The 17,444-nt window shown below is 38.2% G+C and overlaps 1 protein-coding gene across 1 annotated transcript in view; it reads right to left on the reverse strand.

Moving 5' to 3' along the window:
* Positions 1-17,444, reverse strand: part of RALYL (RALY RNA binding protein like) — a 405,662-nt gene that overhangs the window by 37,618 nt on the left and 350,600 nt on the right. Inside the window, exons 4-5 of the mRNA XM_062189870.1 lie at positions 15,401-15,448; positions 436-596 (exon numbers count right to left, since the gene is read on the reverse strand). Coding sequence (XP_062045854.1) covers positions 436-596; positions 15,401-15,448 — 209 coding nt within the window. The remainder of the gene's footprint in view (positions 1-435; positions 597-15,400; positions 15,449-17,444) is intronic.

Raw genomic sequence — 17,444 nt, forward strand, 5'->3', positions numbered from 1 at the left:
GAGGGGGAAGCCATTGTAATCCATAAGCTGTACACTGGAAATTTATATTCATTAAATAAAAGTTAAAAAAATTGAAAAAAAAAATAAAATAGAAGATGTATCTTCTTTGAAGGGGATTTTAAAGTCAAGACCTAAATGAGGAGAAGGCATTATGAGAAAATGCAAAGGAAGCAAAATATTGGTAAAAGAAGAGGAGATGTAAATGCTGGGAGAGGGGAATAGACTGTGTTTGAAGGGAGAGTCAACAAGGGAGAGTGGCATGGTTTTTTTTTTTTTTTTTTTTTTTTTTTTTTTTTTTTTTTGAGAATTTTGCAACTGCCTTATTTGCTTTGGTGTGGAATTTGATTAATTTTCCCTAACTGTAATATATTATATTAAACAAAGAATTTATTACTAAAAAAAATAAAGGGAAATAACATAAAGAACATTACTTACACTTAGAGCCTGATGAAGACCCACTAACAGTAGATCTTGATCCTCCTTTCATGGAAAAGACTCCTTTTCCCCTGCGAGTTGAGGTGACAGCCACTCTGGGGCGCTTCAGGGGGATGACTGCACGAGGAGGGGGAGGCACACGCCCGTGGTAATCAAACAACCTTCACAAAACACAAAAGGCACAGAGAATTGGTTTGATGCCTAATTGTTTTTATCAAATGATTTAAATTAATAAGCTAATGACATGGCAGAAAATTACCCTAAATGCTTTTTGTCACATTTCTCTAATATTCAGATGTGTGAGTTTATTGGCAGATTGATTTTTTCACTAAGGAAACAGGATGCTTAGTATAGACTATGCTTTCTGATCATTAGAATCTGACCCCCCAATATGATCTCATTTCTAGATTTTGGTCCAATAGTGCCATAAAATTGTTGTAATTGGGGCCGTTATTGTAGCATAGTGGGTAAAGCTGCTATCTGTGACAATGGCATCCTATATGGCCACTGGTTCATGTCCAAGCTGCTCTACTTCTGATTCAGCTCCCCTTTAATGTGCCCGAGAAAGCAACAGAAGATGCCCCCAGTGCTTTGGCCCCTGTCATCAATGTGGAAGACCCAGAGGAAGTTCCTGGCTCTTGGCTTTGGCCTGGCCCAGCGCTAGCCATTGCGGCCATCTAGGGAGTGAATCCAGTGGATGGAAGGAATGCAGACTTTCAAATAAATAAATAAATAAGTAAATCTTAAAAAAACTTTTTAAATTGTGCTGACCTTTTCTACCAAATATATTTCTTTACCATTCTTATGAACAGAAATATTCCTCTTACACATCAAATACTTATTACCACACTAGCTTTAGAAAAGGAAAAGAACATGCAATATCAGGAACAAAGCTAAAAAACTATCATCCAATCAGAAAACAAAGCCCTAGTGGGAAAGAAAGAAAATCAGCTGACTATAAAGTAAGTTGAAAGTATGCTATTGAAAAACTTCAGAAAAAGAAAGGCAGGAGAAGAGTGGGAGTGTCTTTGTGGGTTTAAATGAAATATATGACATCTTTGTTTATATAAACAAATAAAGAAGTAAGTAAATAAATAACAAAAAGAATTATGAAAGAGAAATCAATACGGTGTCTTCCCTCTGTAAGGACTTTGTAAGTAATCAAAAGCTTCTGTGACTACCGAGTAAAGGAGACTGAGTTTGGATGACATGGAGCTGGGATGAGGACAAAAATTTGCTTATTAAAGTTCCGCCCATACATAATTGTCAGGATGTATTTTATTATTCTACTCACATGCTAGATATGTAAATTGATACTAGAGAAATTTTATAGTCAGCTAGAGAAAATTTCTCTAACAAAAGAGAATTTCAATCGAAGCCCTAAAAAGTGAAAAATGAGACTCACCACAAGCAATGCATTTTCATTAAACAATGAAAGAAATAAACTGCAGCAGTGTTAGCTCCTTTAAATATGTAATTCATAGGTTCAAACATTTTGTATTATTTATCCTGCATCCACATATACAGCAGACATTTTCATGACAGCCCATTTGAGAAACAAAAATTCAGAGGAAAAAATAATGGAATAATTTACTCATTTATTTCTAAAACTACTTGTCAGTGAACAAGATTGTGATTATATTATCCACTATAAAGAGAAATTGCATTATTGGCTTATAATTGTGATTGTTACGCATTTTGTGACACTGTCACATGAATTATAGCCTTGTAATTGCTTTAAAAGTTTGTAAAAAAAATCCAACGTGAAAGTCAGACATGAGAAAAGTTGAACAGGAAGAAAATAATTTAAAAAAATCTACAATAGGCTATTTCATAAAATTACATCTTTACACATTTAGAAGAAAATGTTATAATCTCTTTTTAGAAAATAATATACAAAAATAATAAAATTAGGACAGACTTGCTTCTAAATATTTATTCAAAGACATTGGAGACTATCAAATTTTAGGGAAATGATACTTAAACCAAATTTAAAGAATTCTCTAGTACTGGGAATATTTCCTACATTAGACAGTTAAAGTGCTCAAAAATGATTTAGAAACTTGCTGGGGGAAAACTAAAGCTGTCTGGAAAGGAGAATAAATGAAATGAGACATAGTTCAAGAGAGGTGCCATCTGCTGCCAATAAGCAAAGTCTATTAGAGCTGAGGAACTATGGGCATTGAACAGGTCATGAGAGTTAACACATTGTAGTTTACTTCAAACAGCATAGGCAGCAGGAGGCTGAAAAGGGTTATGAATATCATCCTTACCACCAGGGACTTGAAAATCGAAAGGGTCAGCTAAACTTGCCCCTCATTTCAATCACAAAACAAGGTCTACATTAGTTATTTATAAGTTGAATTCACAGAGCACCTCAAGTCAGTGAGCCAAAATACTAAGGCACTTAGTAAGAGCTACAATGCCCAAAACCATCAACAAAAAAGAAAATGTGGCAATTGATCATCTCTTCCAGGGTGGAAGCTGCTGCTTGAGAGGAAAGGCAAGCTTTTCTAGAGGAACCATTTCCTCAGGCTGTGACTGTTCAATGTAATAGGTTCATAATGTAAAATAATATATAAGTTGGGTTAAAAAATATCTGAAGCATATCTGAGGTGCAATGATGTAAGAATGCTATTGTGGAAATGCAGGCCCGGCAAAGTTACTGTTACCCATTGCTGCTTCAACTGCAATGTATTGCACTATCTTTTATAGGAGACTGGAATTTTTATTAATATTTCTATTGCTTTTTGAAACCAAGGATCACAAAAGCTCCAATGTTGGCCTAGTCTGATCTTACGTTGAGACAAGCGATCTGTATTTGCTCATTATATTTGTGAGATATTTTCAGCATGACATTTTAGTAATATACCTAGTGTGTGTCCTGTCCTATGCAGAGTGTTTCTTGTTCTCTGAAGAATTTACCAAAATGCTTCATCAAAGGGAGGTGATTTTTCTCACCAAGGAATCATAAAGTTTCACTCCAATGGGAAGAGAAGCATCAGAACGTAACTCTTTTAATGTGATACAGGTTGAGAACGCTTTACAGAAAATATGAAATCCCAGCAAATTTGAAATCTTTTTTTTTTTTTTTTAATTTTTGACAGGCAGAGTGGATAGTGAGAGAGAGACAGAGAGAAAGGTCTTCCTTTTGCCGTTGGTTCACCCTCCAATGGCCGCCGCGGTAGCGCGTTGCGGCCGGCGCACCGCGCTGATCCGATGGCAGGAGCCAGGTGCTTCTCCTGGTCTCCCATGGGGTGCAGGGCCCAAGCACTTGGGCCATCCTCCACTGCACTCCCTGGCCACAGCAGAGAGCTGGCCTGGAAGAGGGGCAACCAGGACAGGATCGGTGCCCCGACCGGGACTAGAACCCGGTGTGCCGGCGCCGCAAGGCGGAGGATTAGCCTAGTGAGCCGCGGCGCCGGCCAATTTGAAATCTTTTAAGCACAGTCATTATGTCACTAAAGGAAATTGCACATCTGACACTATATGATAGTCACAGTCAAAACCAGCTGTATTAAGTATAGATTATCTTCAGCCTTTATGTACAAGGTATACACAAAACATAAATTAATTTTGTGTTTACTGCTACATATCTCATTATGTATAATTAAATATTCCAAAATATGAAAAAAAATTTGGAATCCAGAACATTTCTTTTTTTATTTATTTATTATTTTATTTTATTTTATTTGTTGACAGGCAGAGTGGACAGTGAGAGAGAGAGACAGAGAGAAAGGTCTTCCTTTGCCGTTGGTTCACCCTCCAATGGCCGCCATGGCCGGCAATCTGCGGCCAGCACACCGCACTGATCCGAAGGCAGGAGCCAGGTGGTTCTCCTGGTCTCCCATGGGGTGCAGGGCCCAAGCACTTGGGCCATCCTCCACTGCACTCTCGGGCCACAGCAGAGAGCTGGCCTGGAAGAGGGGCAACTGGGACAGAATCCGGTGCCCCAACCGGGACTACAACCCGGTGTGCCGGTGCCGCTAGGCGGAGGATTAGCCTGTTGAGCCACGGCGCCGGCCAGAACATTTCTAGTCCCAAGAATTTCAGGTAGGAGATATTCAACCAGTATGTAATTTGTGAATAAACAAAACTCAAGAAAGATATGAACATTCAACATGAGAGCATAATCTAAATATTTACAACAACTAATGTTGATGTGGACTTTGTTAGTTTTCATTGGACACCCTTGAGTTTATCAGAAAATGGGCCAGGCTTTGTGGTACAGAGGTTTAAGCCCCTTGAAGTTCCCATCCCATATCGGAGTGCTGGGTCAAATCCGAGCTACTCCACTTCCATTCTGGCTTCCTACTGATGTATCCTGGTAGGACCATTTGCTTGGACTCCTGTTACCTATGTGAATGACCCAGATGAACTTCAGATCTGCTCAGCTCTGGCCGTTGAGGCCTACTGGGGAGTGAATCAGTGAATGGAAGACATTCTCTCTCTCTCTCTCTGCCTCTCTGTAACTCTGCCTTACAAATAAATTAAAATAAATCTTAAAAATAAAAGCTCTATAAAAAAGAAATAAAAGGAATATGAGATACTGTTTTAATGCATAAAAAAATAAGACAAGGATGAAGAGTAAGGCAGATTTTAGGGATTGCAATGTCAAACACGAGGATACTTCAAATATTGTTTGAAAATTGAATTAAAAGTTTATTTTGATGCAACTATTTTGAAATCCATGCATATGAGGGATCTTCAAAAGTTTACAGAAAATGCACATTATGAAAAACATGGATGATTTCATTGTTTTGTACCAAAACATAAGTTTTCGTCTTTTAAATTCATTTTCCACAAACTTTCTGAAGTACCCTCATATAGGAGTTTTCCTAAACTCTGACAGTGGAAGTAGATGAATGGCAGCCAAGAAGGAAATCAGCATGTCTTTCTCATAAAGATTCTACAGCAAATGAATGAAATTTTTCCTCTGCGGAGTTTTAGATTGGTAAGTAGTGTTAAGACTAAGGAAATGGCCCATTTGAAATTATAGACTGACTATACTGATGGCAAGCCAATAGAATGAAGTGAAAACCAAAATTCAATGGCCCATTATTTTGCTCCCCAAATACCTCCAACTGCCCGGGCTCAGCTGAGGCTCTGCCAGGGCTGAAACTGGGAATAACAGGTCAATCCATGCCACTCTCAAGGGAGGTATGACCCCAATCACTTGAGTCATCACTTGTTGCTTCCCAAGATCTACACTAGCAGGAAGCTGCATTAGGAGTGGAAGCCAGAACTCACACTCAGGCATTCCAATTGGGATGTGGGTGTCTTAATCACTAAGCAAATGTTTACCTCTTTGTTTTATATTTAAAACATTTCTCAAGTTGCTAGTGTTTATTTTAATTGTTATGTTGCATTTCTGAAGCAGATATACCACAATGTAACGTCATTAACTGATAACTGGACATTTTAATTTTGTTTACATAAAGGGAACAGATTTCAAGTATTTCATTCATATATCCAGTTTTAAGAACGTGATGATTATGCCCCACCCTTCCTCCTGCTTCCTTTCTTATTTTTGTTAATTTTTGTGATGATATACTTTCTTTTTCTTTTTTAAAGATTTATTTATTTTATTTGAAAGTCAGAGTTACACAGAAGAGAAAATGAAAGGCAGGGAAAGAGAGGTCTTTGATCTGCTAGTGCACTTCCCAATTGGCTGCTATGGCCAGAGCTAAACCAGTCCAAAGCCAGGAACTAGGAGCTTCCTCTGGGTCTTCCCGCATGGGTGCAAGGGTCCAAGCACTTGAGGCATCTTCCACTGCTTTCCCAGACCATAGCAGAAAGTTGGATAGGAAGTGGAGCAGCCAGGACTCGAACCAGCTCCCATATGGGATGCTGGCACTGCAGGTGGTGGGCTTTACCCGCTATGCCACAGCACCAGCCCCAATGATATACTTTGAATTTGCTTTATAATTGCAAGCTTAATCTTCCACTGAAAAAAGAATTTAGCAAGTAGTAAGTAGAAAGACCACCATTTTTCATAAGTATAGACAAGGGCTAAAACAATAATTTAATCACAACATGTCAATTTCACTAATATACATTTTTATTTAGTTGCTACAAATCAGAGAAAACCACATGGCTTATTTCACTAAACATGATGGTCTCCAATTGTATTAATTTTGTTGTCAAAGACAAGATTTCATCCTTTTTATGGCTGAGTAATATTCCACCATGCATATAAATCACATTTTCTTTAACCAGTCATCAGTTAATGGACATCTGAGTTGATTCCATATTTTAGTTATTGTGAATTGAGCTGGTGTCACCATGGGGGTACAGATGACCCTTTCGTATTCTGACTTCATTTTTTGGGGGGGTAAATTCCCAGGAGTGGGATGGCTGTATCATATAGTAGATATATTTTCAGATTTTTGATACATCTTCATACTGTCTTCCATAATGACTTTACTAGTCTGCATTCCCACCAACAGTGTATCAGAGTACATTTTTCTCTACATCTTTACCAGCATTTGTTATTTTTTGATTTTTGGGTAGCCATTCTAACTGAAGTGATTTGAAATCCCATTGTGGCTTTTATTTTCATTTTTCTGATGACTAGTGATTAATGATAATTTTAAGAATTTTCAGGATATTACCTGTTTGCTTACAAATCTCCCTAATGAAAATAGCTCTCTGCTTCCCTACTCGTGAATTACATTTACTGTCAGTCACTGTGTTGTTAGTGCTGACATAACTGGTGGTTTGTACTAGAGAGCTGCATCACTGTGCTGCCCAGAAGCAACACCTGAGAACAAGTTCAGACCCATGTGCTCACTGGGACCTTTCAGCATGCACATGAAGATCTATAACCAGAGGACAAGTGAAAATCTTGCTCATGTCTTGATTCAACCTTAAACCTTCTCTCTTAACAGGCTGTTAACTTCTGAAAGACATTTGGTCTATAAGTTATTAATAAGTAGGCACCAAATTAATGTGCCTATTCATTTTTAAGAAGGAATACATTTGGCTGGTGCCGTGGCTCAATAGGCTAATCCTCTGCCTTGCGGCGCTGGCACACCAGGTTCTAGCCCCGGTCAGGGCATCGGATTCTGTCCTGGTCGCTCCTCTTCCTGTCCAGCTCCCTGCTGTGGCCTGGGAGTGCAGTGGAGGATGGCCCAAGTCCTTGGGCCCTGCACCAGCATGGGAGACCAGGAGAAGCACCTGGCTCCTGGCTTCAGATCAGCGCAGTGCGCTGGCCGCAGCAGCCATTGGAGGGTGAACCAACGGAAAAGGAAAACCTTTCTCCCTGTCTCTCTATCTCACTGACCACTCTGCCTGTCAAAAAAAATAAATAAAAAATAAAAAAGAAGCAATACATTTGGAATCAATATGAACAATTCTGACAAAATAGAAGTATATCTGCCCGCGCCGCAGCTCACTAGGCTAATCCTCCGTTGCAGCACCCGTATTCTGGATTCTAGTCCTGGTTGGGGTGCCAGTTCTTTCCCGGTTGCCCCTCTTCCAGTCCAGCTCTCTGCTGTGGCCCAGGAGGGCGGTGGAGGATGGCCCAAGTGCTTGGGCCCTGCACCCGCTTGGGAGACCAGGAGGAAGCACCTTGCTCCTGGCTTCGATTCAGCACAGCTCTGGCCTCTAGCGGCCATTGTGGGGTGAACCAACGGAAGGAAGACCTTTCTCTCTGTCTCTCACTGTCTAACTCTGCCTGTCCAAAAAAAAAAAAAAAAAAAAGAACTATATCTGTATCCTATACTGTTTGAACTATTTAAATTCTAAATTTCTATCCTGACTTCAAATAAATTGATAGTTACAGCTGAATTATAAAATCCTACTAATGAATGAAGTGATCCCTGCTATGAAAACTTTTTACAAATAAAATTAAAAAGTGGCTGTACAAAAGAAAATAATATAAGTTAGTACATTAAAGTTCTAATAGAAAAATAAAAAAAGAATTATGAAAAGCACATTTCACCTGAGAACAGTAAATGAATAATTCCAATTGCTTCTTTTGGTCATTAAATTTTTCCAAGGTTTTCTTTGAAGTTTTCCTCCTGGGTCATGTGCATATAGTTTTCAAAAATACATTTAAAAGGTAGTTTATTACAATCATAAATTATCTTTTTTGCAATATTTTGACTTTAACATAATATTTACATTTTCCTCATCATTTCTGCTATATTTGCGTGAAATGGTGTATGATTAGAATGTACACCTAGATGACCATTGTGAGGTTATAAATCACCGAAATGAATTTCTTATTTAATTATTCCAATTCTGTAAGAATGGCATTTACTAAGCCCATTTGCCATAAAGAAAACTAGTAAAAGAGGAGAGGCATGACTTCCCCACTTTTAACCAGTTAACACAGCTGCAACTAGGCTTGACACTCATGTCTTCTGAATGAAAATCAAGCTCTTTGTCAGCCATAGCATGCTATTGCCAAACATTTTAACTAGAATATCATTAAACCTGATGATTATTTAAATTTGTAGGATGAAATAGACATTGCTTCTTTTTTTAAAAAAATATTTATTTATTTATTTATTTGAGAGGTAGTTACATACAGTGAGAAGGAGAAACAGAGAAAAGGTCTTTTGTCCGTTGGTTCACTCCCCAATGACTGCAACAGTCAGAGCTGTGCTGATCCAAAGCCAGGAGCCAGGTGCTTTTTCCTGGTCTCCCATGCGGGTGCAGGGGCCCAAGGACTTGGGCCATTTTCTACTGCTTTACCAGCCCAAAGCAGAGAGCTGGATTGGAAGAGGAGCAGCCGGGACTAGAACCGGCACCCATATGGGATGCCAGCACCACAGGTGGAGGATTAACCTACTGCGCCACAGCGCCGGTCCCAGACATTGGTTCTTACTAACATATTTTCCAATGTTGTATATCCCATAAAATATATTACATCCTGTATTTAGTATTTGGAAACACTTGTAACTTAGGGTTGTTTTCATTTATTGCATCTCTACTAGGATCTCTTTACTTAACTGACACAAGGTCAAAATGGTTCTAGAATTTTAAAATGTCAAATTTGAATAATTTAAAATGTGTTTTTCTATATGTTAAACATCTCTGGCATTTCTTTTTCTCAATTAACCAAAGTTTATTCATCATTACAGATTATAAACTGCTCAGTGCTCTTCCTACTGAAAAAAAAAAAGCCAGATTTAAACTGCTAATATCTGATAAAATGAAAGGGGGTTTGCAGTACAGTTTTAGGTATACTTTTCCTTTCATTTTACTTGGAATATATATATATTATATGTATATATATGTACATATATGCATTATATATGTGTATATATACATTATATATGTGTATATATTATATATTATATTTTATATAATATATTCTATATACTATATATTTTATATATTATATATGCATATATACAATATATATAATAATGGTCAATGCCTTGTATTTAGAGTCAAACTTCACTCTTTAAATGAAAATGTTTTTGAATGTTATAAATTACGGGGCAATGCTTTGTGTAATAAAGAAAAGATAAAAGCTTAGGTTGACCACTCATGTCTATATTTGGAGAGATTCTTTTGTGATCCCTGAAACCATAGACAGACACTTAGAGCATCATTATAAGCCAAAACTATCCAAGGGTTGAAAACCCTCAATTACAGTAGACTGCCCAAACTTAGCAGAAATAAGATGGCAATGTGATGTGTGTGTATATGTCAATTATTAAGCTATTATTTCTCAGCTTTAGGCCTTCTTTAGCTTCATAGGGCTGGGAGTGGGAGTGGTACAAAGGGCACAAGTGGTGGCGATGGAGGTATGAAGGGGCATGGAGGTAGCTGGCTTCCCGCCAGCCTTGGGCAATAAAGGATCTGAGAGGGAGATGCAGGAAAAAGGAACTTGATCCTTCTTGTTGACTTCCTGTTGCTGTTTTTGCTTCTAATTCTTCTCAGCTTACCTCAATCCTTTTTCTGAGCAGCAGCAATTCATTCATTCCATGAGCAGTAGCAAAGCCCAGATTGAGAAATTTTACCAAACTTGCAAAATAGCCTCTTTACACTCAACATCATCAGCCCTTCATGGTCAGAGTCCTGGCTGCACAGGTTCTCCCTGTGGGTTCAGAGCAGCAACAGCTGAGAGGGACCCTATTCACAGTTTCTGCTCCGCAGGGCCCATTTTCTCCAGTAAATTTTGATAATCCCAATGTCATCCTTTGTTTCTCCAATCCTAGAGGTGGTTAACTCCTTTATACCATCTAGAGTCTTTTCTTGTTGGCTTTTTCAGTTCCTTAATACCTAGCTAGAAAATTTTTACAGATAATCATCCTTATTAATCATGAATGTGATTTCTGTTCTTCTGAGCTAAGCAACTAGCATGGGGCTAATGTTAGAAGCTGACTGCCATCTCTGCAGGTAATTGTGTTCTGCTGGAGCTCGAAAGCTCTGGGTAAGAGGAAAATGGAAAACAATAAAAACAGAATAATGCAGAGGTATCACTAGGAACAGTTGACCAATCAGTTTATTTCTGCCACATAGATTTTGCTATATGAATATTATATAAAAGACACCTTGCTCATCACTATTAATGGTTACTGTTAACTGTTACTAGAAGCAAAATTGATTGAGCACTAAAAATATCTCACGCACAGTGGTGATCATTATACCTTTTGTTACCTCGTTTAATTCTCAGAACAACTTTATGAGTTAGGAATTAACTCCATGCTCACTTAACAAATGAGATAATAGGTTATGTAATTTTAAATAACTTGGTCAGGATGGTACTGCCAATAAGAAGAGAAAGAAAAACAGCCATAAATATAAGCAAAGTGTAACTTAGAAGGAATTACTATAGATAAGACTGATGCCAATGTCTCTAAGCTCTTTATCTTATCCAGACTCTCCACCCTGTTTTCCTTCAAGGAATTTTCTGTTTATAGGGAATTCTTGACTATATCCACTAGTTGCAGATGTTTAAGCCTTTCTTAGTCAAGTGCAAAAAATGGAAAATGAACTAATGAGAACACAGACTACTGAGACATTCTGTTAGTAAAACAACCATAATAATCTGTTGCACATTTAGAAGTCAAGCAGATTGTATGTAAAACAAATAAACGGTTTTAAAAATTGTTCAGTTAGCTATCTTATACAGTGGAGCATCATCTGTAAGCTTCAGACTCTATAATTACTTGACCCTTGGTTTAAAGGTTTAGGACTTCATCCCTTGTCAGATAAAGTCTGTCTGTCTGTCCATCAATCAATCTTCTATTGATCTCTGGCTAACTAGCTACCATCTATCTTTCTGATGATTTTAACAAGCTGATTTTTTTAAGATTTATTTACTTATTTATTTGAGAGGCAGAGTTACAGACAGAAAGAGTGTGAGACATAGAGAGAGGTCTGCTGGTTTACTCCCCAAATGGCCACAACGGCTAGAGCTGGGCCAATGGTAAAACAGGAGCCAGGAGCTTCTTCCAGGTCTCCCATATGGGTGTAGGGGTCCAAGCACTTGGGCCATTTTCCACTGCTTTCCCAGGCAAGTAGCTGGGAGCTGGATTGAAAATGGAGCAATGTGGACATGAACCGGCACCCATATGGGATGCTGGCACTGCAGGCGGTGGCTCAACCTACTATGCCACAGCACTAGCCACATGAGCTAGCTTTTAAAGACAGTAAAATATAGGTCTTGATTTCCTTCTAAAGATGAGAATGTAAAAAAATTACCTAAACTTGGGTCTGCTAATTTCTAGTAAATAATTCCACTACATATTTTAAAGATTTATTTATTTATTTGAAAGGCAGAGTTTCAGAGACAGAGAAAGAGAATTTCCATCCACTGGTTCACTCCCAAGTAGCTCCAACAGCCAGAACAGAGCCAGGCCAAAGACAGGAGCCAAGAGCTTCCTCTGGGTCTCCCACGTGGTTGGCAGTGGCCCAAGCACTTGGGCCATCTTCTGCTGTTTTTCCCAGGCCATTAGCATGGAGCTGGATTGGAAGTGGAATAGCAGGAATGGGAACAGGTGCCTATATAGGTTGTCAGCACTGCAGGCGGTGACTTTACCTACTATGCCAAAACACCAGCCCTGATGATTCCATTTCAGATAGAAACTGTTTATATGTGTAAGGAAGCCACGTGATATTAAGCAGTTAAGAGAAGATGCTAAAACAGTTCCATATTTTATAAGATAATGCATATTAAATAAAATATTATCTGTTCATAATAGAGATTTAGATTATTTTAGTGCTGCCAAATAGATCAGTTTTAGAAAAAGTTGTCACAGGGGCTGGCGCTGTGACATAGTGGGCTAAGCCTCCGCCTGCAGCACTGGCATCCCATATGGACGCAGGTTCCAGTACTGGCTGTTGCTTTTCCGATCCTATGGCCTGGGAAAGCAGTAGAAGGTCCATGTGCTTTGGCCCCTTCACCCATGTGGGAGACCCAGAAGAAGCTTTTGGCTCCTGGCTTCGGTTGGCCCAGCTCCAGCCTTTGTGGCCATTTGGGGAAAGACCCAGTGGATGGAAGACCTTTCTCTCTGCCTCTCCCTCTCTGTAACTCCACTTCTCACGTAAATAAATCAATCTTTTTTTAAAAAAGAAAAAGTTATCACAAGGTATTTGATGTTTAAACTATTATGTTTTGTAGAAATTATAGAATAATGTGAGAAAAGCATTCTTAAAATGGATTTTCGTTGTAAAAGGGTAACTTGTGAGATAAGATGCTTAATGCAGTAGGTTGAACATAGGACTTATGGAAGTATGGTTGTGAGTCCCATACAGGCAAGGGTGTGTCCAATCTGTCTTCAACTGACATTACTCCCCCTGTGTTACATATTCACACAGATGATTATGTAATCAAAATGATTGCCCAAGTTATGATTGTAGTTCTGACACTACTTAACCATATGACCTTGCAACAATGACTACATCTCTAACTCTAGGGAGATGAATTATTAACACAAACTGATTCTACACTATGTGGGAGGTGTACTGTTGGTCCCTGAGGATGTAAAGATAAACTAAACTGAACACAGTTTTGCCCTGATGGAGGAAGGAAGTTAGACATATATCAAATGCCACCATAACATAAAGAAATATAGCAATACAACTTAGGAGAAGTGTGGTGAAGGAACAGTGCTGGGTGCCAAGAAAGCAGAACAGGTGAACCTAATTTAGTATGGGAGTAGTGATGGTGCTGAAATCTGATAGATGAAGTGAAATGTATTAAGTGGTGGAGGGAGGACAGAGGGGATGGAGCAACACTAAGAAAGGACCGAACACAGGAAAAACATGATGTCTTTCTGGAATTGTAAAGGACCTGTGCTGCTGGAGCAGACAGAGCAAGACTGTTTCAAAGGATCAGAGTTTCCTCCCTCCATCAAGTGTCTACTGAGAACGTTTTTCCAAACTTGCATTTTCATTCTTTGAGGATTTTTTATTTGACTATTACTTCAAATGATTAAAGGGTTAAGAGATATTTACCTATTTTTCCCCAGTTATCTTCCTATATAAAGTAGGTCCTGTCTTTGCAAGTCTGTAATATGCGTGTACTCATGTGTTAGTTACCAATGTTTAGTTAAATTACAACATGAATTTCAGTTAGTGACATAATGAGGAAAGTGGATGTGGTATGTTGAAAAGGGATGAAGATATGGAAAGGAAATGATACAGACAAAAGAATTACACATGGAAAGAGCTCTTAGAGATAGTTCACAACATGGATTAAGTTGAGGCTGATCCAGGCTTAGACAAGGAAAATAACAATTCACCAACGAAGAAAAAGATAGTTGCTCCATATACTAAGACATAAGATGAGAAGAGGGCATACGCTGTCCAAGCTATTTATGAAAGTATTTTTTACAAATAAATCAAAAACATTAATTTCCATTATTTTTATTATTTTAAATTGTGCTAAACTGTACCAATGGTTGTGCTAAATAATCATTAACTTTACTATAGTTCTGTATGTATTCATAAAGAAGACAGTAAAAGTTTTTAATGTTTTGACAAATAAATTTAAAAATCAGGTTACCATCCTCTTTTTTTTTCTCATTGAATATTGACAACATTTTTTTTTTTTTTTGACAGGCAGAGTGGACAGTGAGAGACAGAGAGAAAGGTCTTCCTTTTGCCATTGGTTCACCCTCCAATGGCCGCCGCGGTAGGCGCGCTGCGGCCCGGCGCACCACGCTGATCCGATAGCAGGAGCCAGGTGCTTCTCCTGGTCTCCCATGGGGTGCAGGACCCAAACACTTGGGCCATCCTCCACTGCACTCCCTGGCCACAGCAGAGAGCTGGCCTGGAAGAGGGGCAACCAGGACAGAATGCGGCACCCCGACCGGGACTAGAACCCGGCATGCCGGCGCCGCAAGGCTGAGGATTAGCCTAGTGAGCCGCGGCACCGGCTAGAATGTTGACAATATTTTGTATGATTTGGGTTTGCATGGCCACTCTATGGCCCTGTACAAAACAGGAAAAGTCTGTAAATATCATTAAATCTAAATTATACAGAATTTTTGTGTATCATAAAAAGGGATATATGAAGTCTTAAAAAATTTACTGAAAATGGAAATTTTGAAAAACTATATATGGACTTCATTTTTTGCACCTAAATAAACCTCTGTTTTAATTCCATTTTCCATTAACTTTTTGGTATGCCCTCATATTTCAGAGTCGGTTAGTCATTTTCTGAGTTTACAAACTGCTAGCTTTTGGAGAATTTAAGTCAACAACAGACCTGTATAATATTAGTTAGCAGAATCTTTATATTTTTTTCATATATTAGGAATAAAATTTTAGGCTTAAGTCTATCCAAAGTTTTAAAACTTCACTATCCATTATATTTCATCAAGTATAATGAAAATAGGGAAATGTATCTATTTTTACATTTTATTAGGACTCAGTATTTTATTTTTAACTGCAAAATATCAGTTTGGATATCTCAATCAAGAATACTCAGAAATGAAATGCATATAATAGTTAAAAGATAATTTAAATAAGAGGGAAACACAAGAAAATCACCTACCGATTGTAGAAATCATCTCTGTAGTAATCATAGTCAAAGACATACCCACTAAGGAAGAAAACAAAATAATTAGTTGGCATTTGTTTAACCACATTAATTTTGGTATTATTTTATGATGTTAACAGCAAGGAAATTATCTTATTGGTTAAATACTTATTTTTCTTTGTAATTATGTATCTGAAGAACGCCACAAAATAATGTACAATTTGATATAACATCCTGTCAAATTAGTGGTTTGTATGGTTTGGTATGGAAGATGAGAACAGGTAATGAAATAAACACTTTTTACAATTACAATTGTAATTGTTTAATTACAATTATAATTAAACACAAATGAAGATTATTTTTCCCAAGACAAAATACTATTTATAGTTGTCCCTTCTTTTTAAGACCATATAGTTATCTGTTCTTACTACAGTATGTACTATAAGACTAAACAACAACAAAAAAAGATATTAAAATAAGCTAATGACCCATCCACTATAGGAATGGTAAATAGGAACGTGATTTCATCAGATTTTCAGCATTCATTTTTCATTGCAAAACAGTAGATTCAGGGGCCAGCATTGTGGTATAAGAGTTAAACTGCCACCTGTAGCGCCAGCATCCCAAATGAGTGCCAGTTCATGTCCCAGCTGTTCCACTTCTGATCCAGCTCCCTGCTAATGCACCTGGGAAAGCAGCAGAAGATGGTTCAAGTTCTTGGGCCACTTCACTCACATGGAAGACCCAGATAAAATTCCTTGCTCCTGGCTTTGGACTGGCTCAGCCCAGGTCATTGTGGCCATTTGGGGAGTGAACCAGTGGATGGAAGACCTCTCTCTCCCCCGCCCCTCATCCCCCACCATGTAACTCTGCCTTTGCCTTTCAAATAAATAAAAAATAAAAAAAATCTTTAAAAAAAACCACAAAAACCAGTAGACTCATACTTTAAATAGAAAAAAAAACACAACCAAACAAAACCTTTGGATTAGTTATATACACATAACAACATTTTAGGGAATTTAAATAGGAATTAATAAATGTATTTCACTGATAAGATTATTATTACTAAGCTTCATAAAGGAATATATAACACAAATTGCTGCTGTGCACATACATATTTTTGGGGGCTTATAAAGCATTTTATATGCACTTTAATTCTAGACATCAAAACAATTTTGTTAGTATAACTAGAAAATATTAAGGTACAAAAGACTTGAACTGATTTGCCAAAATTTGAATTACTAGTAAGTGACAAAGCTGAGATTTCAGGGAAATTTTCTTAATCCATATCCAGAGCTGTTTTCAAAATACCTTTGCAAGCTCCCTCCAACCTGGAAGAAATTTCAGTCCTATGATCAATGGAGCATACTACAAGAAAGTGATGATTTGGAAGGGGAGAGGGAGCGGGAAAGGGGAGGGTTGCGGGTGGGAGGAAAGTTTGGTGGGGGGAAGCCATTGTAATCCATAAGCTGTACTTTGGAAATTTATATTCATTAAATAAAAGTTTAAAAAAAAAGTGATGATTTGCAAGTGTTTCTTCATTTTTTACTGTAGAAATAATGTCAAATATGCCATTCTAACCATTGTTAAGGAGACTATTTAGTAACATTTTTTACATTTAAAAGGTGTGTGAACATCATCATTGTATATTTCATGAACTTTTTGACATGTCAAACAGAAACATATTCGACGGTAACTTCCCATTCCCCATCCACAGCTACTATAACACCATTCTATTTTTTGTCTCTATGAACTTGCCTATTCTAGGTAGCTTACAAATCATATAATTATTAGTAGAAATACGAATCTTTTTTTTTTTTTGACAGGCAGAGTGGACAGTGAGAGAGAGAGAGACAGAGAAGAAAGGTCTTCCTTTACCATTGGTTCACCCTCCAATGGCTGCTGCGGCCAGCGTGCTGTGGCCAGTGCACCGCGCTGACCGGAAGCCAGGAGCCAGGTGCTCTCCTGTTTTCCCATGGGGTGCAGGGCCCAAGCACTTGGGCCATCCTCCACTGCACTCCTGGGCCACAGCAGAGAGCTGGCCTGGAAGAGAAGAAAG

Source organism: Lepus europaeus, chromosome 4 (assembly GCF_033115175.1).
Source record: "Lepus europaeus isolate LE1 chromosome 4, mLepTim1.pri, whole genome shotgun sequence".
In the NCBI taxonomy this organism is placed as follows: domain Eukaryota; kingdom Metazoa; phylum Chordata; class Mammalia; order Lagomorpha; family Leporidae; genus Lepus; species Lepus europaeus.